General features: G+C 43.9%; 3 protein-coding genes across 7 annotated transcripts; all 3 read left to right on the forward strand.

Annotated features, from left to right (window-relative positions):
* Positions 1 to 54: 54 nt before the first annotated feature.
* LOC109897354 (uncharacterized) lies at positions 55 to 5,761 on the forward strand. Its single transcript, XM_020491868.2, has 2 exons — positions 55 to 76; positions 3,200 to 5,761. Exons 1-2 carry the CDS (start codon positions 55 to 57, stop codon positions 5,128 to 5,130), a joined length of 1,953 nt encoding a protein of 650 aa, XP_020347457.1. The 3' UTR covers positions 5,131 to 5,761.
* An 885-nt stretch (positions 5,762 to 6,646) lies between these two features.
* On the forward strand, positions 6,647 to 21,663 carry LOC109898607 (sterol regulatory element-binding protein 2). 4 transcript variants are annotated; one of them, XM_020493637.2, is made up of 19 exons: positions 6,647 to 6,988; positions 11,393 to 11,923; positions 12,108 to 12,262; positions 12,439 to 12,588; positions 12,820 to 13,095; positions 13,371 to 13,482; positions 13,591 to 13,742; positions 13,869 to 14,073; positions 14,269 to 14,444; positions 14,627 to 14,876; positions 15,008 to 15,177; positions 15,306 to 15,477; positions 15,577 to 15,694; positions 15,819 to 15,922; positions 16,188 to 16,320; positions 17,969 to 18,143; positions 18,690 to 18,866; positions 18,961 to 19,075; positions 19,236 to 21,663. In XM_020493637.2, exons 1-19 carry the CDS (start codon positions 6,889 to 6,891, stop codon positions 19,454 to 19,456), a joined length of 3,492 nt encoding a protein of 1,163 aa, XP_020349226.2. In that variant the 5' UTR covers positions 6,647 to 6,888; the 3' UTR covers positions 19,457 to 21,663. The 4 variants fall into 4 exon arrangements, with proteins under 4 accessions (XP_020349226.2, XP_020349229.2, XP_031683455.1 ...); XM_020493640.2 differs by having other exon boundaries at positions 12,439 to 12,582; XM_031827595.1 differs by having other exon boundaries at positions 12,108 to 12,256.
* An 876-nt stretch (positions 21,664 to 22,539) lies between these two features.
* On the forward strand, positions 22,540 to 24,910 carry nol12 (nucleolar protein 12). Of its 2 annotated transcripts, none has more exons than XM_020493641.2 (6): positions 22,540 to 22,781; positions 23,118 to 23,223; positions 23,377 to 23,425; positions 23,594 to 23,748; positions 23,837 to 23,928; positions 24,334 to 24,910. In XM_020493641.2, the coding sequence occupies exons 1-6, from the start codon at positions 22,669 to 22,671 to the stop codon at positions 24,545 to 24,547; spliced, it is 729 nt and encodes a 242-aa protein (XP_020349230.1). In that variant the 5' UTR covers positions 22,540 to 22,668; the 3' UTR covers positions 24,548 to 24,910. The 2 variants fall into 2 exon arrangements, 1 of the variants encoding a protein (XP_020349230.1); XR_004210408.1 differs by having other exon boundaries at positions 22,766 to 22,882; positions 24,334 to 24,494.
* The last annotated feature ends 613 nt before the right edge of the window (positions 24,911 to 25,523 follow it).

Genomic DNA, 25,523 nt, shown 5'->3' on the forward strand with positions numbered 1-25,523 from the left:
CACCCATTATTATGAGCCGTCCTCCCCTCAGCAGCCTCCACTAATATAGACTCAATGGTTGCTAAAAGGGGAAGAGGTATGTCCATGATAGGGCGTTGCTCTGCCTTCTTGACATTTCAGTCCACCAGACAAGTCCTACAGGCCCTAGTTTTGTCGCACCTGGACAACTGCCAAGCTGTGTGGTCATGTACAGCAAAGAGGGACATAGGTAAATTGTAGTTGGTCCAGAACAAAGCAGCACATATCACACTTAGATGTACACAGAAGGCAAGTGTCAATAACATGTATGTCAGTCTCTCCTGGCTCAAAGTTGACTGCATCACTATTCGTCTTTGTGCGAGGTATTGATGTGTTGAAGGTACTGAACTGTCTGTTCATGCAGTTGGCACAAAGTTCAGACACTCGTCGGTACAACACAAGACATGCAACCAGAAGTCTCTTTACATCCAGAACAGAGGCTGGCAAACGCACAGTATTAAATAGAGTCATAACCACATGGCTAGCAATACAACCAGATAAAATAGCACCTTACTGCACACAGGGGACTGTGAAGAGACAGTCATTTGATATACAGTGCCTTCGGAAAGTATTCAGACCCCTTGATTTTTCCACATTTTGTCACGTTACAGCCTTGTTTAAAAAAATATTAATTTGATGAGGGAAAAAAACAATCTACACACAATACCCCATAATGACAAAGCAAAAACTGTTGTTTAGACTTTCGCTAATTTATCATAAATTTAAAAAAACATCTCATTTAAGTATTCAGACCCTTTACTCAGTATTTTGTTGTAGCACCTTTATCAGCGATTACAGCCTCGAGTCTTCTTGGGTATGAAGCTACTAGCTTGGCACACCTGTATTTGTCCCGTTCTCTGTATATACTCTCAAGCTCTGTCAGATTGGATGGGGAGCGTTGCTGCACAACAATTTTGGGGTCTCCTGAGATGTTTGATCAGGTTCAAGTCAAGGCTCTGGCTGGGTCACTCAAGGACATTGAGATTTTTCCAGAAGACACTCCTGCCTTGTCTTGGCTGTGTGCATCGGGTCGTTGGCATTCAGGCCAAATAGTTAAATCTTGGTTTCATAAGACCAGAGAATCTTGTGGTCTCATGGTCTGAGATGTATTTTGGCAAACTCCAAGTGAGCTGTCATGTGCCTTTTACTGAGGAGTGGCATCCATCTGGCCACTCTACCATAAAGGCCGGATTGGTGGAGTGCTGCGGAGATGGTTGTCTTTCTGGAACTTTCTCCCATCTCCACAGAGGAACTCTGGAGCTCTGTCAGAGTGACCATCGGGTTCTATGGTCACCTCGCTGACCGAGGCCCTTCTCCCCCGATAGCTCAGTTTGGCCCGGGCGTCCATCTCTAGGAAGAGTCTTGGTGGTTCCAAACTTCTTCCATTTAAGAATGATGGGGGCCACTGTGTTCTTGTGGTTCTTCAATGCTGCAGACATTTTTTAGTACCCTTCTCCAGGTCTGTGCCTCGACACAGTCCTGTCTCGCAGCTCTACGGACAATTCCTTCAACCTCATGGCTTGGTTTTTGCTTTTTACATGCACTGTCAACTGTGGGACCTTATATTGACAGGTGTTCCTTTTCAAATCATGTCCAATCAATTAAATTTACCACAGGTGGACTCCAAGTTGTAGAAACATATCAAGGATGATCAATGGAAACATGACCCACCTGAGCTTAATTTCGAGTCTCATGCATAGGGTCTGAATACTTATCTAAATGAGGTATTTCTGATGTCTAAAAATCTGTTTTTGCTTTGTCATTAAGGGGTATTGGGTGTAGATTGAGTGAAATAATCATTTAATCCATTTTAGAATAAGCCTGTAACGTTACAACATGTGGAAAAGTGAAGGGGTCTGAATACTTTCCGAATGCACTGAATGTCGGCTATGTGTGACGTTTTAAATGAATGTAGTTCAGTCCTCGACTAATAATGTTTCCGTTGGACCCCAGGAAGTGTATCTGCTGCTTTTGCAGCGGCTAATGGGGATCCTAATAAATACCAAATCCTAAGATCTAAAAATAAACTTTCCCAATTAGTAAAATTCACAATATACCTCTCCAAAGATAGACTGGCTCCTTTTTCTGAAATGCCACCAGATCCATAATGGAATACATGGCCAAAGTGTTGCATTTCGCTTTAGCCCGCCATCCACACACACAGACAGTTTTGGTCCCAGCCACCGGGCTCTATACAGAAACAAACAAGTACAAGCCTATATATAGTATGATAGCAGTTAGCTACCAGCAGCTGGCAGACATGTTAATTTGGTTACTTTAGCATGAATCATTTGACTGAAGCTCTCCTTTCATTGTTGATAGCCATGGAATGTGCCCCGCTGATTGATGAGTAGATGCCAAATTTGCCCCTCTCATTCTCACAAATGTATCCAAATTTTTACGAAGTGTTTAATTTGCGTCGCAATAGAGGCATACTCACATATGCATAGTAAGTGTTGCTACACCCTGCTACCACACAAAGCTTGGCCATCTTGATGAATAAAAATGCAATTGCTAGCTAGCTCCATACCACTAACACACAAGTTGTTTTTTATTATTATTTTTACCCACAAATATATGAAGGCTGAGCATGCATTTTGATTTCCTCACTGTGACAATGACCGCGGGGAGTTGTGGAATTGTTTCTGACGTTAGAGCTGATTTTGAGAGAACCTCTTTAACCGAACTTTTAGAACAATATTACAGTATTTTAAAAATTGTTTTAAGAGTTTGTAATTTGGCAAGGTTTTCTTGGGGGGCCTCTAAGTGACTATTATATGCGTTTCTATCATTGAGAAATAGCTGCTACATGACTTTGAAGTTTACTTAAAATATATATATAATCTTACTTTCCCCGCAAGAACAACAAAAAAGACTTAAATACATGTAATTTTGTCCTAGAAACATTTAATTGAAATACTGTAGAAGTCCATTAATTCCTATGAAGGATTGCTTCTTCTGGGGAGTGCCAACATGGCTGACGGGTGGCTTCAAAGCCTCTCATTGGCCAATATATATCTATATCCCTGGATTGCTAATGATATGTATCTATCATTGATGTCAACATATTGTTATTATATGATACATGTATTTTCTATTTGTTTGCTAAATCTGCAGCTAATAATACTGTATAGCTGTTTTGTGTCATTAGAAATTAAGCTGTATTTCCATGTCCATCCAGGAAGGAGAAGAGGGGAGGGAAAAGACCTAGATGACTTTTTGGAGAGCAAGGAGGAGGATGTGTCCTTAGCCACAGAGCTCCGTCTTGTCCTCATCGGAAAGACAGGATCAGGGAAGAGTGCCTCTGGGAACACCATCCTGGGCCGCAGGCACTTCCTGTCAGAGCTCCGTGCCAGCTCAGTCACCCAAGTCTGTGAACAAGGCAGCGCAGACCTGACTGAGGAGGAGGAAGGACAAAAGGTCAGGAGGAAGAGGACAAGAGTGGTGGTGGTAGACATGCCAGGTTTTGGAGACACACGCTTCAATGCTGAGCAGACTCATTCTGAAATGGCCAAGTGTGTGGCACTGTCTGCCTCAGGCCCCCATGCATTCCTCCTGGTGATCCCACTGGGACGCTACACTGAGGATGAGGACCGAGCCATGTGGGAGATGGTCCATATATTTGGGGAGGGGGCGGTCCATGACCACACACTAGTCCTGTTCACTCGTGGTGATGACCTAGAAGGTAGGGGGATGGAGGGGTACCTCGGAGCCAGTGCCCCGGTGGAGCTGAAGGCTCTGATAGAGAGATGTGGGGGCAGGTACCACGTCTTCAACAACAGAGACCCAAGTGACCTGCACCAGGTTGTAGGGCTGCTGGAGAAGGTGGAGAGGATTGTGGAAGAGAACAATGGAGGCTTCTACACCAACACCATGTTCAGAGAGTCTGAGGCTGCCATTAGGAAGGAGCAGGAGAGGATGGCGGGAGAGAGAGGGGAGGGAGAAGGCAGGGAGAACAAGATGGCCAAAAGACGGAAGTGTGATCTAGAACGGAGTGAGAGTGGGTGGGATGAGAGGAGGGGGGCAGCTGTGGGAGGTTCAGGATTAAGGAAGAGAGACCTGGAGAGAGGAGGAGTAAATGAGGAGGGATGGAAGATGGAGAGATGGACAGAGGAGAGGAAAGGAAGTGCTGCTAGCCTCCCGAGGGACAGAGGGGACAGGTGGAGGGAGCTGTTCAGGACCAGGCAGCGGGGCAGCGACAGGGCCTTGAGTAGGAGGCAGTCTTTCCTCTCTGCCCTGGGGCAGTTCAGGAGAGAGGCCGCCCTTTCTGAGAAGGTCCTAGAGAAAGTGAAGATTCTCGTGGCTGCTGGAGCCACTGGCATGGTCGTGGGGGCAGTGTTCGGGGCAGCTGCCCCTCTAGCTGCAGCGGCGGGAGCTGCAGCCATGGGGAACACTGTGGGCTTTGCTGCTGGGCAGCTGGCTGGGATGTCGGTGGCAGGCGGCACAGGGATGGGAAAAGCTGTGGGCGCCATATTGGCAGCAGCCACAGGGAAAACAGCCATGGCTCTCGGGGCAGCGACCGGAGGAGTGCTGGGGGGATCTGTGGGCGCCCTAGCTGGGGCAGAAGCTGCCAGTCCTGGGGCAGCTGCATTGGATGCTCTAGGGCAGGTGAGCCTGATTGGGACTGCAGCAGTAGGAGTTGCAGCAGGGGTGGGGGGTGCCATGGGGGCAGGAGCTGCCCTGGGGGCTGCTCTGGAAGGTGCAGCTGTCAGCACAACTACCCTGACAGGGGAGGGCACCGCAGTAGGTGTGGCTATTGGCTCAGTAGCAGCTGGGCAGCAAGCAGTGGCCACTGGGGGCAGTGTTGCAGCTCGAGCTGTTCAGTGTGCAGCCACCGCTGTGGCAGATGGGGTGGCTGCGAGTGGGACTCTGATTCAGGCCGGTGGGGTGTGTGGATCTGCAGGGCGGGTTGTTCCTGGTGCCTGGGGCTCCATGGGAGCGACAGCGTGCATTATGACAGCGGTGGCAGAGATAGGCAAGGCTGCAGCGGGAATTGCCCTTGCAGGAGGGCTGGTGGTGAAGGTAGTGAAGGAGAGGGTCAGGAACAGCAACAGCTCAGCAGACGCCAACTACACAGAGAAGAAGTCCTATGAGATCTACTGGAACAAATAAAGGACAGTTAGGCCTGCAACACCACCAGACCACAGAAGAAAAAGACACTCTCAGGACCTTTCAAAATGTGGATTCAGGTTCAATCATTAAGCAACTTATCACAATTATCAATAAAAGCACGTTGCAAGTCTTTCTTCCTTTTACTGGCAGTGGATGGTGTGATTTCCTCTATTCCCACAATATTACTGAACTATCGTTTTAGCTTTGTTCAAGCACTTACTGTGGTTATTTGAGCTTTTTAGTATGCACTTACACCATTTGTATGATTACTTGTGATCCTATAGTTATTTTTAATTCATTATAGAATATGGTTTTCCACTATATTCAATCAAATTAGTAGTTAACTGTCTTTCATTAAAACAGCAATCTATTTCTGTATGCAGATTTTCATAAATCCACCAATATAATCTACGACTAAGGGTCCAGTATTACAAAACATATTTTTTAGCTCTTATTCACAACTGAAATGATGTACTGTATGACACACATTCACATGATGTATTCAGTTGCGTTGTTGTGGCTTTTTGAAGGGGAAAGAATTTAAATCTGATAAAAATGTCTGTCCTTGTCATTTTTTATTTTATACAGATCAACATTAATATTGAGTGCACAGAATAAATATTAATTATTACAAGGATGTGGTTTTTAAGAAAAAGTATGTCACCCTCAGCTCAGTTGACACACCAGGGAATTAGACTTTAGGCAGTACTGAATCTAATCAAATGTAATTTGTCACATGTGCCAAATACAACAGGTGTAGTACTTACAGTGAAATGCTTACTTACAAGCCCTTAACCAACAAAGCAGTTTAAAGAAAAATACCTCAAAAAGAAATGAAAGTAAAAAATAATTAAAGAGCAGCAGTAAAATAACAATAGCGAGGCTTTTTACAGAGGGTACCGGTACAGAGTAAATGTGCGGTGGGCACTGGTTACTATTTCATTTATCTTGATATCACACTCCAGTCGCTGACATACTAACAGTCATACAACAAGCAACTTTTTTTTTTAATGAAACAAGGCAGTATTTCTTGATTTTTTTGAAAATCTGTATAAAATGTTACTTGTGTTTACAAAATGTAACTAAAGTATTTATACTTGAGGTCAGTTTCACACCGTCTAACAACTGGATTTTCTTCACACAAACATGAAAATATTAATTTGTATTTAGTGATCTTTTAAATTGTTATTGTGTAATTCACATCCTGATGGTAGGTAATGGTGTAACATCTGGGGATAGCCAGAACATTAATAATGTTGTTCAGATGGGGCGGGCTCATATATAAAGTCAGATATCATTAAATATTTATTAGGGTGAATCTCTTTGGATAGGCTCTTTCTTTAAAGAAAATATTTGGGCGGAGTCAATGCAAATTTCAAGAAAGCTTCTGATCGTTGACGTACTATCAGGCCACGGTAAATGTGAAATTTCTATTGGACAATGGTGCCTGGTCTCACGACAACAACAGCCAGGATTAAGCCAATCAGGAGTCGTCCTGGTTCACAAACGCTGTTTGTAAATGACGTAAGTAGTGGAAACAAGATGGCGACGTCTAAATTCTAAATGAGTTTATCTAAATAGAAATCGGCCTCTGGGGCATTGTTGAGGTGTTACCTGTCCTCTGATAGTTTAATAAACTTAGAGCTAAGATAAAGTGACGTTATGCGTTGTTAACGCTTCAAAGATCTCTGGACATCTTGGTTCTTTCCTTCAGCAACCTCCGGTTAAAGCCGGGGAGGCGAAGTTCTAAATAATATTATGGACAGTAACGTTAGTGGGGAGTACATCTCGACCATGGAAAATATGGATCCGACTTTGTCAGAACTAGGGGACGAATTTACACTGGGCGACATCGATGGTGAGTTACTATTTATGTCATAATTGATGAGAGAATATGGAATTATTTTGTGTGTTTGTCCACGAAAGTTTGTGTCCTGTTTCTGCTTTCTGACAGTATTGTGTGTCGTCGTCGCGGTAAGGCCGGGAGTGGTGATTTGTATCATGTGTCAAGGAAGCCCGCTTGTTGATAGTCAATTGGTTACAATTACATATAGGTACTGTATTTAGATTAGCTAATTATGGTGCACATCACATTAAAGGAGTATATAAATAATTATATACTTTCTGTCTGTGTCAAATATTGGCAGTAGGACAGTGTCGTCAACCATGAAACTATTGTGGATGCCATAGGATTGGAACTTGTTCACCCTTTATTTTGGGGCGTTGCATAGGATACTTAGATACACATAGCACTCCACAATTTTACATTTCTAAACAATAGTTGGCTTAAATGATTCTGTGTCACTTATTTAATATTGCAATCGCATTTGACATCAGTGAAGATTCAAGCATATTTTAAATGGGTGGTTGGCCTACAGAACAGTGGTCATGCAACAGTTTAGTGTGTGAATAAACAACTCCACAAATGTAACTGAGTGTGACTCAACTGTGAGCTGTGTCATTCAATTACCTGTAGGCAAAAGGTTCCTTATACTTTCCCAATGGCTTATTAGCCTAGTTTTACTTGTTTCCTATTTATCTATATTCTTCATTACATTTTGTTGTGAGATGTTTTTTTGTCATGCTTGTCTACCCCTCTCCTGGCTGTCATACCATTGAGGGTTTGTTAATCAATAATGGAGAAAAAAGTGACTCACAATGTCTACTGGCTCATCATTAATACCCCTTCTGTTTTTTGACTGGAAAACATGTCTGCTTCACCCTGCTCATTCATAGGCTCAGCACATTGACTCAGTATGGAGATAACATCACCGTTCCCATCTTATCAAAACAGCAGTTTTACCCTTGGCACACTGTGAAAGGATGGAGCTTTGGACACAGAATTGACCAGCGTAGGTCACCAGATTCCAATTACTGAATGCTAAGTCACCGAAATGATGTGACGCTGTCATACAATATGGGATAAATGGGACCCATTGTAGTGCAGGAACTAAGAGAACCCGGGGACTATGCTATGTAATCCCTCTTTAGTGTTAAAAAGAGAAGTATGCGAAGAGTTGACTTGGGTATAACAAAATAATGTGAAAAGGAGAACGTTGTGTATGAGTCTAACTCAATTTAGTCTTAAATTATTTATGAAAAATGTACTCCTCCCCACAATAAAGGTCTGGTAAGTTGAATTGGTCAGATGTTATACCTATGTAAAGGAAAACATATCGGTAAATTGGAAATGATTGGGTAGCAATTGAAACTTTTTTTTAAAAGGGTACCCAGATGTAGTCTAAAGCTCTTAAATAGTTTGATGGTGGGCGTCTCTGTATAATCTTTTGTTTGCCTCTATAGGTTAGAAACTGTGTTTTAATGATACCTTTATGAGATCTAGGCTATTTAAGTCTTGGAACTAAGGATCCCCTCAGAAGGTCTCTGCATAGCCGTATCTATCCTGCTGTTTGTGAAATATAGTGTGTCAAGGCTTGGAAAATAATTCAATATGATGTTTGTTTCCAACATTAGGGCTGTTTTCCTAAATAAGTTAAATCCGCTATGTGTTTTGTTTCCTTGCCACAATACTAAGGAGTGATACTGGTATCATCCTGGCCCTACTAACTAGACTTTTCTCCCCACTATTCCCAATGCAATAGCTGCTCTGGTTACATAACCTATTTTCTCTGCTCTGAGCAGCCCTAGGAAACTGTCCCAGTTTTGACAGTTTTAGTTATTTTTGTCACAATTGGCTTGGGGCTCTGTTTTGTTTTGTATCTCTGAAAGCAAAACCCCTGTGGAGCCTGTGTGCATGTGAGTCTGTCTCTGGTGTGGTCGATGAAGCAGACAATTCTAATAAATGATTAATATTAGACTAGCCACTTATTTTTTTCCAAGCCTTTTCGATTGTAAGATGGACCCTATAAGCCATTTCTTCATCAATCGACCCATAATGTTATTACAGTAATGTTACTCTACAGTAATGTTATTGTTTAATAAACTTTTATTTATTCAGGGGAGGCCAGGGTCTCATTCCCAATGGTGCCCTGAAAACAAACTACTCACATGATAATTCAATGCTAGCATGCTAGTAGATACCCATAGACTTCAAGTCATTACTACCTCTAACTTCCTTCATACTGGACACAGAGACATGCAAATGGTATCCATGAGTTCATCTGACTCTGGGGAAGTAGGTAAACGTCATCATTGCCAAAATCCCGAAGTATTCCTTTAACAGAAGTGAGATGTTGGAAGCTTGTGCAGAATAGCTTTGTAAATGAAAAGGAGAAATTAAGTGAATTATGGGAATTGAGGTCTTTCTGACCTTCTGATAAAGGATGCAGTGATATTAAACCTGTCACCTGTGATAAAGCGAAGCAGGCTATGGTACACTGCATCCAAGGGTTTTAGAGTTGTGGCTGCTGCGTTTTGATAAATGGTGTCCCCATAATCATAAATGGGAGGACGATGCATTTATTGGCATAGGTGTCTAGCCTTTCTTTATCGCAAGTGTGAGTTCAGGGTTGCAGCCCCTCATTGATAAAAGTGTGAATATTCTTTAACCCCGAATCGTCTAGCAGCGTTGTCTATACATAGGTCCCTACAGGACACTTTTTCCTCCTGTCACAGTGGAATCTATAAGACCATGCCAAAGTCCTTTGAAGCCCATGCTCTGGACATGCTTTCTGTATACGGTGACATGTCTTAGACGTTGTCATTAGAGAAGGGATTTTGGCAGTATTGCTAACAGCAGCAGTTTTAAACAGGACAAAATTATATTGTCAAATGTAAAGCTGTCATTTGAATAATGAGAAATGGCACCCTCTTCCCACTGATCACAGGCTTGTTATGCACCCCAGACAATGGTAAACCACATGAGAACATTTAGCCTACCATGTGGTCTTACGATAAATCGACAAGTGTTAAACACATCCTGCAGTAGAGGGCGTTCGAAACAGTTTCAACATGTAGGCTCTCATGTAGGCTCTCATACTCTAATTTCTTGCAAGACCGGTTTGAAACTGCACGTTCAACTCCACAGCTCTTATCAGTACAGCCGTCCACAATCAAGACCTACTCCACCAGTAGCTGAAGTAATGTTCTTACCAGGATGCTCTTTTACCTCGTTCTCAGGGCATCTGTACTAGATTACCATGCCATTTTTCAGGGCTAGTCGTTGGAAGGCTTTCCTCAAAGCATTAGCTGGCGCTCTCTTCCTTGACTCAATGCCGGAACAGTAGCAGTGTATCAAACCAAGGCCACCACTCCATAAACCTCTTAATTCCTTCAGTGACCTTGCCCTGGCAGTAAACAGCATTGTCACTGTTGTAAATCTCTACTGAAGGTCACTGGATTCTCCTCTTTCCTGTGATGTCTTCACTCAAGGCCAATTTCTAATGCAGGTTAATAATCTGCAGTGCCTTCAGAACAGAGGACAAAACTGAAAAAATGTCAGATGAAACTCCAGTTCCTCACAATAAAATGACAGTTCTTAATAAAGATTGTTTAAAAAAAACTCTATACGACATAAAAAATAATCATTTTGGGCAGTGCTAGCAGCTCCAGCTCCTTAAGGCAGACTTTTGAAGGCGTTAGAAAAGTCCCTAGTTGTGACAGGTTGTACGGCCCAGTACATCACTGGGGCCAAGCTTCCTGAAATCCAGGACCTGTATACTAGGCGGTGTCAGAGGAAGTACCAAAAAATTGTCAGAGCCTCTAGTCACCCAAGTCATAGACTGTTCTCTCTGCTACCCCACAGCAAGCGGTACCTGAGTGCCAAGTCTAGGACCAAAAGGCTCCTTAACAGCTTCTACCCCCAAGCCATAAGACTGCTGAACAACTAATCAAATGGCCACCAGATTATTTACATTGACCCCTCGCCCTATTTACACTGCTACTCACTGTTTATCTATGCATAGTCACTTTACAAATTACCTCTACTAATCTGTACCCCCTGTATATCACCTCTTTATTCTTATGTGCATTTCTTGTGTTACTTTTAGATTTACTTTAGTTTATTTAGTAAATATTTTATTAACTCTGTATTTCTTGAACTGCGTTGTTGGTTAAGTTGTATTTGGCACTTGTGACAAATAAAATTTGATTTGACTGCAACAATGAAGCCCTACCTCACTAGAGGGCCATATTAACCAATGGATTATGTCTAAGCCAATTTTATGCTAACTATGTAAAGTCAAATTTGTTGTCTAGTCAATTAATTGCCATTGCACATGATTTTATGTCTAAGAATAAAGTGCATTTTAGCTCACCCACAACCAGAGACTCATGAACCCCTTGAATTATTCTCTCTCCTCAGAGATGCTCCAGTTCGTCAGCAACCAGGTGGGGGACTTCCCCGACCTCTTTGAGGACCAGATGGCCTCTGCGGGCTCCCTACAGAACGGTGCTGGGGCCACCCCACGCCCACCCCTTCAAGCCCCACAGACACCCCAGACCACTACCACAGTTTACCAGAACAGCAACGTGACCCTCACCCCCACCCAAACACTGGCCCCCCAGTCCCTGCCCCTCACCCCACCACAGACCCCAGTCCAGACGTTCTCTTCAGGGCAGCATCATATCCGCGCCCCTCCCCTGCTCCAGCCCCGGCCCCAGATGCAGGCCATCCAGCCCCAGCCCCAGCAGCAACCCACCATCCAGGTCCATAGCCAGAGCATCCCCATGCAGACGCATAGCTTCCCTGTGCACACCCTGGTCCAGACCCACAACCAGGCTCTGCCCATCCAGACCCAGGCCCAGACGGTGATGATCACATCCAGTGGCGGCCAGTCCCGCTTCATCCAGAACCCTGTCATCTGCCACCAGAGTCCCACAACAAGCTTCCAAGGTTAGAGCAACTTTTTTTTATTTTTCTGAAAAGATTAGGTCACTGGGAAATGGTGGTTATTCATTAGAAATGCACTTAAAGATGTTTATCATGTGAAGATATTCAGAGCCCTACATGTTTTTCTATATGAATGGTGCTCTTTGACAATGTATCCATACTACATAACTCTCTTTTTTCCCCTCAGTCCTCCAACCGCAGATGCAGAGCATAATGACATCACCACAGGTTCAACCCATGACCATCCAGCACCAGAGACTACTGCAGACTGGCCAGACCATCCAGACTCTCTCCACCGCGCCTACAGTCCACACCATGCAACAGCAGGTTCAACAGGTACCCGTGAGTATCAAGCTTCATACTTTACCATGTTTGAGTCCCTAATCAAAACTAACTGCATCCAATCTATATAAAGTCTCTCTAAATACGTGCAGATCCTAGCATGTTGTAACCATAGACCTTGTGTTGTGTATGGCATCACTGGTTGTAACTGATCCAGTGTCCCTGGTCTCTCTCAGCTTCTGGTCCACCAGCCTCAGATTCTGAAGACTGAGAATCTGGTTCTGACCACCCTGAAATCTGATGGGACACAGGTTCTGTCCACCATGCAGAACCCTGGGATCACCACCTTGACCCATCCTATCCAGACACAGACTCTACAGGTACCGGTAGGTCTCTATACTATCTGTCTGCTTCGCTCTCTCCCTTTCTATTCTCTCTGCTCAGGGTCTAATGGGGACAGTCACGAAGACCCAGATTAATCCTGAACTTGTACTGAAAAGTACTTTAAATAGAGATGAGAAAAGAATTCCATTGAACATGCTTCTCTGCTCTGTCCCCCTCAGTATCTTAGCTGTTTCATATGTCACCACTGACTTTTACCTTAACTCTTCCCTCAGACTCTGATGGGCAGTAACATCTTGACCACTGTGCCTGTCATGATGGGGGGTGGAGACAAGCTGCCCATCAAACAGCTGTCGTCAGGCACCTCCCACTGTGTAGGTGGGAACAGGCAGGTGATGGACCACGGGATGGGAATGGTGATGGGTCCAGGGGGGGTGATGAAGGAGGGGGAGAGGAGAACCACCCACAACATCATCGAGAAGAGGTACCGCTCCTCCATCAATGACAAGATCCTGGAGCTGAGAGACCTGGTCATGGGTGGCGACGCCAAGGTCAGGAAAACCAAGTGATACAATAATCCAATATTGACTATCTTTGACCTTACAGGAACAGTGGGTTTTGCTTTATTTTGTGGTCCAAGTCCGATAGAAACTCAGAGGAGCATGCTAGAACAATTTGAATGTCAAACTTAATTAGGCTATATGCTAAACCACAGACACTTGGTATTTCCTAGAGTACTTCCTAGAGTACATGGAAGTCAGAGGAATGGACGTATAGGGCACTCACCAAATGTACACTGACACATTGCTAATGTGTTTGTACGCAGATGCACAAGTCAGGAGTGCTGAGGAAAGCCATCGACTACATCAAATACCTGCAGCAGGTCAACCACAAACTACGGCAGGAGAACCTGGCCCTCAAGATGAACAGCAAGAACAGCAAGTCCCCCATTTATTACTAGTTAATCCATCACAACTTCAGTTCATGTACATATTGGATGTACATATTGTAACATATTGGGCTCTCTCCCACTTCCTCTCTGTCAGAGTCAGTGGTGCTGTCTGACGATGTGGAGATGAAACCAGAGATGCTGATGATGTCACCTCCAGCCTCAGAGTCTGGGTCAGGATCTCCTCGTGAGTTCTCTCCATACTGCATCGACTCCGAGCCTGGCAGTCCCTTACTGGACCATGAGCAGGTACTGTGATGATGATAGCCAAGGAACGGTCATGTTTTTGTTGTGTGGAAATGGTTTGAATTGAATGTTGCAAAGGTTGAACACTTACATAGTAGTTGAACTATTCTCTCTCTCTCCTTCACTCAGGTGAAGAGTGAGCCTGGCTCACCCTCTTCCGTGGGAGTGATGGATCGCTCTCGTCTCCTCCTCTGTGCCCTCACCTTCTTCTGCCTCTCCGTCAACCCCCTGCCCTCTCTCCTGGGATCTGAGGCCCAGAGCAGCTCTGGCTTGACATCTGCACACAGAGCCTCCAGGACACTGTTCTCATTACCCAGCCAGACCCACAACTTTGGTCAGCCCCTTAGTTGACCCTTACACTGACCATACAAGTCCTATTGCATGCATACATTCACGATAGGCTATTATAGTCAGTCAATATTTTTCTTAACAGTAGTAGTTCCCAGTAAGAGTTCCCGTTTGGGAGTTGTTTTGAGGATGTATTGGAGTAAATGTATCTTATACTGACTCCTCCCTCTCTTTCCCACAGCGACCTGGCTTTGGTGCCTGTTGCCATGGTTGACGGTATGGATTTTGAGCGGTGTTGGGGCAGTGTGGGGCTGTGTTAGGGTCCTCTACCTCTGGGAGCCTGTCACCCCCCTCCACTCGCCCAAATCAGTCTCCTTCTGGAGGCAGCGTAAACAAGCAGACCTACATCTCAACAGAGTGAGTTCACATCCCTTCATGTCTGTAGGATTTTCCCCTACCTTATTGTTTTTATCTGTACCTGTGTTTGAGTATCTCTTAAACTGGTGCCCTGATTGGTTAAAGCATCTCTGTCTATAGGTACATGAATGCCAAGCTCCATAAGTATTCTTATAGATTTTCCCACCTCTCCACTCCTACAGGGTGACTATACAGCAGCCGTGGCCAGTTTGAAAACCTGCCTGTCAGTCTTGACCAGAGCCCTGCCCACCACCAGTTGGGACCTCCTCTTCTCCCTCTCCTGGAACCTAATTCGCTACTGTCTGCATCACCCCACCCCTCTGGGCTGGCTGGTTCGCCAGGTTGGTGGGAAGCACAAGGGGGAGGAGTCCAAGACCAGCTCCCGGGACGCAGCTCTGGTCTACCATAGGCTGAGCCAGCTGCAACTCACAGGTGACAACACTGAATAGTCTAGAACATTTAGCCTAGGTCAGTATCATTTGTCATTGTAAACACGATAACATAACACAGTAGTACCCCATCCTCTGTCTGGAACTTCTCTCTCTCTCTCTCTGTGTGTGTAGGGAAGCTTCCCCAGAGCAGTGGCCTGTGGGCTCTGTCTCTGTCTATGAGTGCTGTCAACCTCAGTGAGAGCGCCCAAAGCAAGATGTCCCCCACCCAGCAGGCCCATATCTATGTCACCGCGGCAACAGCTTTGCGCACTGTACTGGGCCACCACCTCTCCTGCCTGCCTGTGAGTGTCTCAGGGCATCCCTCCATCCTCCATTACTAATCCTCCACATCCCTCCATTACTGCTATGGTAATGATATCTCTGATACTATCCACACACTGTCATCTTTCCCTACATGTCTGTGTCCCAGGGTTACCTTTTGAGCTGTGCTGAGGGTGTGGCCAGCCAATCAGACTCCAAGCCCATCCCTGACTGTCTGCACTGGCTCTTCACCCCATTGGGCAGGCAGTTCTTCCTCAGCTGTGATTGGTCTGTGAAGTCTGAGAGCAGAGAGGGCGTGTACACTTCCCAGAGAGACCCAGGTATGAACAATAAAGTTGACGGAAGAGCTAATAGTGTATACAAAAATGCCCTCATGCAACAATTGGGCCTTTTAATTATCTTTCTCTTTCTTCCTTTAGCTGACCCCATCGCCCAGCTGCATCGTTGTTTCTGTGAGAAGCTGCTGGAGAGAGCTGTTCACTCCCTCATCCAGCCCCCCACTGACACGGAGGCAGACAAGCCCAAGAACAACTCGGGGTAAGGCCAGGGTCCTCACAGTGCCCAGTCACTCTCCTGTTTACCTATGCAAATAGTTTACTTTACTTTGTTTTCTTTTCTCTCTCTCTCTCTCTCTCTCTCTCTCTCTCTCTCTCTCTCTCAGGGAGTTCTCCAGTGCCTTGGAGTTTCTCCAGCTATTGAACAGCTGCACAGAGGAGTCCTCCTCACCTCCCTTCCCAGCCCCACCTAATCACACCACCATGCCAGGTACTGGAATGCACACGTTAGTGTGAACCACACCATGTTCTGTGTGGGACAGATTTCTTTACAGATTTATCTCATCTTTGTTTCCTACGAGATGATCTGAGGCTGTGAATGTGTATAGATGTTATTCTTCTCATATGTATCTTGAACACTAAAGAAACTCTTTATGATTAACATAATTGACTTATTCAATATAATGTGAACATTTTTTGCTTGACCTCTCGATGCCACAGTTGAAGTCTAATGTTGTCATGTAATCTCTGCTTAGTGGCAGACCCAGTGAGTCGCTGGTGGGCATTGGTCCTAAAGGCTGCTGCCCATTGGCTGCAAGGAGATGATGTCGCTGTGAGGTCGCTGCTGGCAGAGGCAGAGCGCATGCCCAGAGCTCTCCATACCCTCGAGTCAGTATACTTTGTGTGTGTTTTATTAATTGTATGTACGAGATACACCTGGTATACAGTCGTTGCCAAAAGGTTTGAGAATGACACATCTTAATTTTTACAAAGTCTGCTGCCTCAGTTTGTATGATGGCAATTTGCATACTCCAGAATGTTATAAAGAGTGATCAGATGAATTGTAATTCAGAGCTTGCTCAGGAATGGCAGCAGGCAGGTGTGAGCGCATCTGCACCCACGGTGAGGCGAAGACTTTTGGAGGATGGCCTGGTGTCAAGAAGGGCAGCAAAGAAGCCACTTCTCTCCAGGAGAAACATCAGGGACAGACTGATATTCTGCAAAAGGTACAGGGATTGGACTGCTGAGGACTGGGCTAAAGTAATTTTATCTGATGAATCCCGCTTCCGATTGTTTGGAGCGCCTGGACAAAAGCTTGTTCAGAGAAGACAAGGTGAGCACTACCATCAGTCCTGTGTCATGCCAACAGTAAAGCATCCTGAGACCATTCATGTGTGAGGTTGCTTCTCAGCCAAGGGAGTGGGCTCACTCACAATTTTACCTAAGAACACAGCCATGAATAAAGAATGGTACCAACACATCCTCCGAGAGCAACTTCTCCCAACCATCCAGGAACAGTTTGGTGACGAACAATGTATTTTCCAGCATGATGGAGCACCTTGCCATAAGGCAAAAGTGATAACTAAGTGTCTCGGGGAACAAAACATCGATATTTTGGGTCCATGGCCAGGAAACTCCCCAGACCTTAATCCCATTGAGAACTTATGGTCAATCCTCAAGAGGTGGGTGGACAAACAAAAACCCACAAATTCTGGCAAACTCAAAGCATTGATTATGCAAGAATGAGCTGCCATCAGTCAGGATGTGGCCCAGAAGTTAATTGACAGCATGCCAGGGCGGATTGCAGAGGTCTTGAAAAAGAAGGGTCAACACTGCAAATATTGACTCTTTGCATCAACTTCACGTGACTGTCAATAAAAGCCTTTGACACTTATGAAATGCTTGTAATTATACTTCAGTACTCCATAGTATCATCAAAACAAAAAATATCTAAAGATACTGAAGCAGCAAACTTTGGAAATTAATATTTGTGTCATTCTCAAAACTTTTGGCCACGACTGTACACCGTCCAAAGAAATTGTTACTGGCAGGTTCCTTCTGGACAATACAACAACAATAAGAAATAATAAAAGATAAGAATAGGAATATAAAGTAAATGGCTCAGTAGAATAGAATAAACATTTTTAGCACAAGTATAATACAGGAAGGTACAATTTAGTGTCCATTATTTATACATGTTTGGGGAAGGGAGGATTAGGGGGCAAGTGTTTAAATTATGCAGTATTTAGTAATCTTAATAAGAGTCTGGTAACATCAGTTGTGCTAAGGTGTGGAGAATAAGAGCAGGTGGTCTCTGAGCCTGTTGGTATCAGACCTCATGCTCTGATACCGTCTGCCTGACAGTAAGGGAGTGAACAGCTCGTGGCTGGAGTATGTGGGGTCCTTGATGTGGGTCTTCTTCATGCACCGTTTTCAGTAGATGTCTTGGAAGTGTGGGAGCATGGTCCCAGTGATGTGTATGTAAATGACATTCGAAGCATTGCCATAATCCTATGTTTTCCCTGTCGTCCTGCAGTCATCCGTTGCCCAAGGCTGTGCTGCTGCTGTGTAAGGCGGTGCAGATGAGCCTGTCTCCTCTGAAGGGAGAGGGGGCGGTGGCCTGTCTGTCTCACTGCGACAGGGCCAGCAGCTACCTGCGCACCAGCATCTCTGTTCCCCTGTCCGCCCAGTCTGGCAACTGGCTCAACAAGGTACTCTCCCAAAATGCGGGTGTTTGGGATGCAAGTGAAAATATTCACTCTCTGTAATTTCTATTTGAACCAACTCTAACCTTTGTGTATATACATGCAGTAAAGGTTGTCATGGAGTTTGGTTGATTCACAGTGTTCATTGGTCATATTACACACACACACACACACACACCATGAACAAACATATACTGCACACGGTGACCGTTGCATGGGTGCTCGTTTGACTCACAAAAGCACAGGTACAAGCTGACTCTAGCTAGGTATAGTAGTAGTGCGTAGGGGGTGGCTGTGGTGCATTGTAGTTGCATTGCATGATCCTGCAGCCCAGTGCAATGTGTCTGCAGTGCAGTACAGAGGCCTCCCAAATCTGCAGGCACCTGCAACATACCATATCCAGGTCGAGACACTGCTTACGGTGCATGTACTGTCCCATATGCCTCTATTAGTTTCCGTAACTCATTGTGTAGTAATTTATTATGTAGTTCAACAGTTTTTTTTAAAAAGTTTTTTTTATGTCTGCCTTACTGTTGTCTTTCCTATAACAAGGGGGTGGAGCTCCTGGTCTGTGACCTCTTGCTGACCCTCAGGACCAGCCTATGGCAAAGAGGAAGCAGCAGCAATGGGGAGCCAGGCCCCGCCCCTAGCTCCCAATTGGCTGGATTCCAGCAGGACCTGAGTTCGTTGCGAAGGCTGGGCCAATGCTACAGACAGGCACAACACAAGGTAACTAGGGCTTCAAACCTGCTGAATTATTCATTGATTATTCATGGCTATCTATGGTGTAATTACGTATGTTCCCTCTCTTGTCCTCTCCCAGGTGTTCCTGCATGAGACCACAGTGAGGCTGATGGCTGGAGCCAGTCCCACCCGCACACACCAGCTACTGGAGCACAGCCTCCGACGCAGGACCAACAACCCTGGATACACCACGGGTAAGGACACCCACACTTCAATTATTATCATGAATGATACCATTTGAAGTTGATATCAAATGTGTTTTGATGTCAAATGAAAACAAATTTAGTGCTTTCCAACTGTACTGACCTTTCTTTACTTTTTCCTCCTCCCCTCTTCTCCTCCTCTGCCCTGCAGCTGAGGGTGACTGTGTTCTGGGTGAGCGTGAAAGGGCTCATGCTATCCTGCTGGCGTGCCGCCACCTACCCTTACCCCTGCTGACCCCACCAGGGCACCGCGCCCGCCTGCTGGCCGAGGCCAAGCGCACCCTTGAGCGTGTGGGCGACCGCCGCTCCCTACAGGACTGCCAGCAGATCCTGCTCCGCCTCAGCGGGGGCACCACCATCGCGGCCTCCTGATGATTCTCCCTCAGACAGATCTCGGCTCAGACCCACACACATTAACGCTGACTTGTGATCTACTCACTCAGAGTCCTGATCAGTGGTCAGTGATGAGTTATTCTCCACCACATATTAGAAATTAGCCCACTCATACAGATCCCAGAACAGTCACCTAGCCCTATAGACATAGCACTGATAAATTACTAGTCAGCCATTTCCACACAGCATCTAATAGTCAACTACGCCAACAGTCGTATCTCATGGACATATCACTGTACAGGAGAGATACTAAAAGGGACCTTCAATCTTCACACTGCCTACCTGAACATTGACTACGGTTAACATTCTGGCAGTGTCATATTTACTGTCAGACAGGCCTAACACACCCCCATATACTCACAGAAGGAGAATCTATATAATGCAGCCCATACACTGGACCACTGCACATGGTTTCTCACATGCTCACTGGTATAATGCTAACACTGTAATGTTGCTAACACTGCTTAGCGTAGAGAGAATCTGCTTATAGGCCCCAAAGGGAAAAAGGATCAAAATGGCTGCCATTGGGTCTCATCCACATACAATTCAGTCTCTCTCTTTGGTTGGCTAATTAGCCAACAGCTATTTTGAGTTTTGCCCCGTGATGAATGGACCTTCATCCACAAGAGGTTGTGCTCGTTGTGTCTTAAGCTTTTTTACAGAGCTGTAATGTCACAGGTAGATGACGTGCTGCACATGCACTGGCATTCCACAAGTTCTAGATGCTAAATGCTAAAATGTCATGTACGTCCAAGCTTCACAATGATACATTTAAAATGTATGTATTTTTGACAGCCCAATACAATAGTTCAACGCAAGGAGACCGACTGTGGCTTCAGTGCATTCTAGCTATGATAGTCACCCTCTAGCCTCTACTGTACAATTCAAAATAACTTGCTTCTCACAGTACAGTGCAGAGTAGTATCTATTTATATCTACCTCATTGACTGTACAATGCCAGTGTACTCAAGCGCAATATACTGTAGTACCACACCAGTTGGCATGGTGACAGTTGACAGTAGTCATACAGTACACAGAGCAGCTTTATTTAGACTCAGCAGTGCAGTGCAATATTAATGGGCCAGCACTGTAAAAGTGCCATTCATTTTTCAACAAGAAAAAAGGTTCATGGATTGGAGCATCACCCTAAATGGAAAATCAAAGCCCAATTCTTTACAGGTTACACACACACACATATATATATATATGCAGTCAGTCGCATACACAGTATCACATTTGTGATTGTATATAGATTGTACATTCTGTAGCCATGTAGAGACAGCTGTCTTGAATAGAATGAAGCAGGATGTTCTTATGTATGCGAGAGGGGAAACAAATGGGTAGAAAGAAGGTTCTATCAACTCTTAGAAGGTTAAATGGTTTGTGTATTGGCCACCAGCCCGGGGACGGAGTGAGTTGACTGTTATTGACCAAACAGTTCGGTCACTGTCACTAGTAAGGTTGATTCTGACAAATCTGATTGGGAAGCTCTCGAGCATAATGGCCTTGATGTAGTTAACAATTATTTAGGTATGTTTTCAGTGTCAGAACTATCATTGTGGAATCTGTCCAATTGCTTTTAACTGTATTGTCTGTTGGCTAGACTTTGTCACTTTTGTCATTCTCATCTTTGTGTTCTGATTTTCTTATTTAATGGCTGTAATATTATACATGCTCATTTTTTTTTTTTTTGCGCAATCTTGTTTCCTTATTCTTTTATATTGTCAAGGCAACCTAGGGATATAACCTGCTGGAGTGACTTTAAAAAAAAAATAAAAAAAAAATTATGCAGTAATGTTGTCCAAGTAATTAGTATGGCAGTATATAGGTCATCAATATTTGGCACATTGTAGTGTTTTTGACATGAACTCCAATGCACAGAAATGTGTTTATACACTTTACCCTAATATGAGAAAGACTGACTGCATGTCTTCCAGTTCAACCTCTGTATGGTGTCAATTTACCCAACCATGTCCCTTGTATCTGCACCGTTATTTCAGATTGAATTGATCAGACTGGTTAGTGTGGGCTAGTACGTGCTGCACAACCAACCATCTACAGTCAATGGATTTACTACGATTTCTAATGTTACAAAATATCTCATCTAATGTTTTCTCCTCTATGTATTGTTTTCTGGATTTCTATGTATGATTTAGTTTTTTAATAAAAGATTGCCATGGACAGAATGTGTGTGTTCGTGTCTTATTTTAAATTGCTATAAATGCCAAGCAGTAGGGATGCTACAGTAAAAAGGATGTTGCCAAAACGAGATGTTTTTAGACAGAACACTGTTAAAGCAATGTTAGTGTTCTGCATTACGCTCACACACTCATCTTGATCCTTATTTAGGTGTTTCACTGGAACTAGCGAATGGGCTGGTCAACAAAAATACATTGGTTTTGTTTATCCACCTGAAGGTGGGGGAAGAAGACCACCCACACTTCACTGGTCTCTATTCCTGCTTAGCTAGTTGCTGTTTCTTTTTCTCTGCCCCTCGGCTCCCTCTTCCTCAGTCCCTGGCCTTATTATTGAGCTCATGATGTATGTGCCCTCCTTTTCTGTCTCCATCTCCCCTTGCTGAAATCTTTTCTTTGACTTGGGCTGAATAGTGGTGTCTTACAGCCACTCCCCACAGTAGAAATAACTATTGTGTCTCCAGACTCGCTCTCTGTATTAATCTGTAGGAATGTCACAGCAGACTGTGGCTCCCAGTATTTGACTACCCGGTTTCATGTTCAGAGTGGAATGTGGTCTCTGTTTGAAACTTGCACAGCTACATTGCCTACACCAGAGCAGTGTGACCAGTGTCCACCAAACAGATTATTCCACCCTGGTAGGCTTTGGTTTCAACAGTGCTACATTTTTGATAGCAGCCAATTGCTTTTTGTATTTTAAACACATTGTCCATAAATATCGTTGCAATATTAAAGTTGTACACTTATTAATGTTTAATGTAATGTATGCACGGTAATGTTATTTTACTTGTATCAGAATTCTGAATAACATTTCATTTCGATGCACTTTTTTCAATTACTCTTCTATAACTGGGCATTGGAGAGAATGGCCACAATTTCAAAGAACCAAAGTGCTTGGGAGGTTGTCCCAGTCGGACCACATTGTATGATGCACATACGAAGCAGGATATTCTGAAGCAAAAAGCCAGCTGAAAAACAAGCTCACGTGTTCTCAAAATGAAAAACTTGAAGAACTGGAACAAAAAGGAAAAAGGGAAGCATGATAAATTTAAACCTGGATCTAAGAAAAGAGAAAAATGCGTGGTCATGTTCAACGATAACGAGCGACAGTGAGTTTGGCATATTATAAACAGCACAGGAGTCCCAACGCATAGCAAGCTAACGTTAGCTAACTATAGAGCATCTCTGGCTAAACTAGCTAGATTGCTAGGTAGGTCTCATTTACATGGTCAGCTTGTATGATATGGCTTCATCGTTGATAGAGAATCATAAACCACATCATCCTGCCTCTCTGTCTTTGAGAAATGTGTTTAGTGCACCTCTAATTGGTTTGCCAAGTTCCCATTAATCCTGTCAGTAGTTAAGTATTGGTGAATGCAAGAAAGTGACGACAAGTGACTTGTCATGAATGTACTCATCTGTTTGATTTATCGTATCTCCTGCAGGGATTATCTGACAGGATTCCACAAGAGAAAGGTGGAGAGGAGGAAAGCAGCAGTGGTGGAAATCCAGAACAAGATAAAGGAGGAGCAGAAGAGAGTCAAAGAAGAGGTAAACACCAGCTAAGAGAAGGCACAAAATGTAATTTAAGTGTTAAGTAGTCATGGTGTGTAAAACGTGTCACTTTAGTAGCGTTTTTGATGAAGGGAATACTAACAATGTGGACAGAAGGGGGCACGAATCATATTTACTCTTTAATTCCAGAGACACAAGGAGTATTTGAAGTTGCTGCAGGAAAGAAAAGAGGCTCTCGGTGAGTTTGAGCGAAATAATCAAACATGTCAGCCAAGCTTGACAGAATATTGTTGGATGCCTTCACTTGCCCTTATCTGCGATTTCAGGTTTAACCAGAAGTAAACATGTAGTGTGAATCCATTTCATCTGCTTACTTACTATTATTGTTATGGTTAATTTTACACAGATGAGGATGATGATGAAGAAGATGAATTGGAGGATGTGATAACGGGCACAACCGAGTCTGTACAGTACGATCACCCCAACCATACTGTTACCGTAACAACCATCAGTGACCTTGACCTCACAGGGGCCAGCCTCTTTGCACCAGCAACCAATCAGGTAAAGCGGTTGTTTCAGATTTCCACGTCCCTTGTGTTTTGAAATAGTTTCTCTGAAAGATATTCAAACTGTACATTTTCTTTTGAAGGTTACTGAGGATGGTGAGGAGGAGGTGGTGGAGGAGCAGGAGAAAATGGGCGCTATGCCAAAGAAATCTGGGAATCCCATCCTCAATAAAAAGTATGTTGTGTTTCACTCACATTTAATGAAAAACACTTGTACTCTTTCCTTGTCAATAATATTTAAAATATTTGAATGCACAATTTGTGGCTTCATATCCTAAAAAATGAAAATGTGTCATTTGACGTGTCTATCAATAACATTTATGTGTTATTGATAATGGTCATAATCACTGGAGGATTTTAAAAAGCGGGTAATAATTTATGCAAATTGCATTATTCCTCAACAACTGTGCTATATGCCCTGCTAATGAATAGTAATGAGCCCCCAATTCCTGTTCTATTCTCATTCTGTATTCAGTTCTGACAGCTAATTTAGTCTAATATGATGCCTATATAACAATATGAGCACTGTGGTGGCAAGTTATTCTCACACGTTATTATCCCCCCTCCTCCCTCTCTGCAGAATCTGCTCACTGAACGCCTCGCTCCACGCTCACCAGACACAGCGGAAGGGAAGCAGGAAAGGGAAGCAGGAAGGCAAAGGACGAGGCCGGCCAACAGACAAGAAGCCAGCTGCCACAGACAAGAAAGGCAGAATTGAGAAGAACAGAGTTGGGAGGACCAGCAAGAAGCAAAGACGCAGACTGACTGGGAAGAGGGTACATCACAAGGACTGAGAGTTATGAAAAAATAGATTTGCAGTGTAAGGGTCTGTCTGGCCTCTTTGTTTGATCAGGATCTTAAGCAGCCATGATAGACATTTAGAGTTTGTATGGTACCAGTTTGGAAAGTCTACGGAGCAAATAAAATCACAAATACACAAACTGCACATATTCATTCTCATTGAAAGCCAATGTCTGCCAGAGCGGCTGTTTCAAACACTGTTTTGTTTTAACCAATTGGACACGACCTGTCTGTTTCCTTTGTTAGGCTCTCTCCTTTCTACATGTTTGTTTATATGCTAACTGCTTTGGTAATGTTGTATTTCATACAATGTGTATATGCTCAAAGTTTGATTAAAAGAAAAGAATATATACGAATCACTTGCTTTAATATTTTTGTTTATATCCTTGTATAAACCTATAGTTTGTGAATCCCTCTAGTTCTATAGCCTATTGTTTGATAGGAAACCTGACTCCTCAGTCAACATCCTTTTCAGAGCATCAGAGAATAGATCTTTATGTGTGTATTTCTAGACATAGTTACCCCTATGCCCTCATTTGTTTGATTGATTTCAAGAAATGCTGTATAATCAAGGATTTTAATGTATGCTATTCTCATACCTTAGCAGTGTTTATTTATTTACACTAACCTGAGCTAACGTGGGCCATCTGTCACAAGCAGTTCATTTAGCTTTCTAAAGCTCATGATATCTAATACAACCTTCAATAGAGTAACTGTCATGCAACTGACTCCATATTGGTTCTAGATCTGGCAGACTGATAGGTTCTCTGTAAAGTTAAGCAGAGCCAACATGGCAGTCAGAAGTGCATCAGTTTCATCCATTGTCGGAACAACCAATCAGATCCATGTAAGAGTAAGAGCCTCAGGGGGATTGTGAGCAGAGGAAGAGGCCGGGGGTCTGATGGACAGTATAGTATCTCTCTAAATGGCATATTCTCAGTTTAACTGACGGCTGAGGACTCTTCTGTC

Source organism: Oncorhynchus kisutch, linkage group LG6 (assembly GCF_002021735.2).
Source record: "Oncorhynchus kisutch isolate 150728-3 linkage group LG6, Okis_V2, whole genome shotgun sequence".
Classification (NCBI taxonomy): Eukaryota; Metazoa; Chordata; class Actinopteri; order Salmoniformes; family Salmonidae; genus Oncorhynchus; species Oncorhynchus kisutch.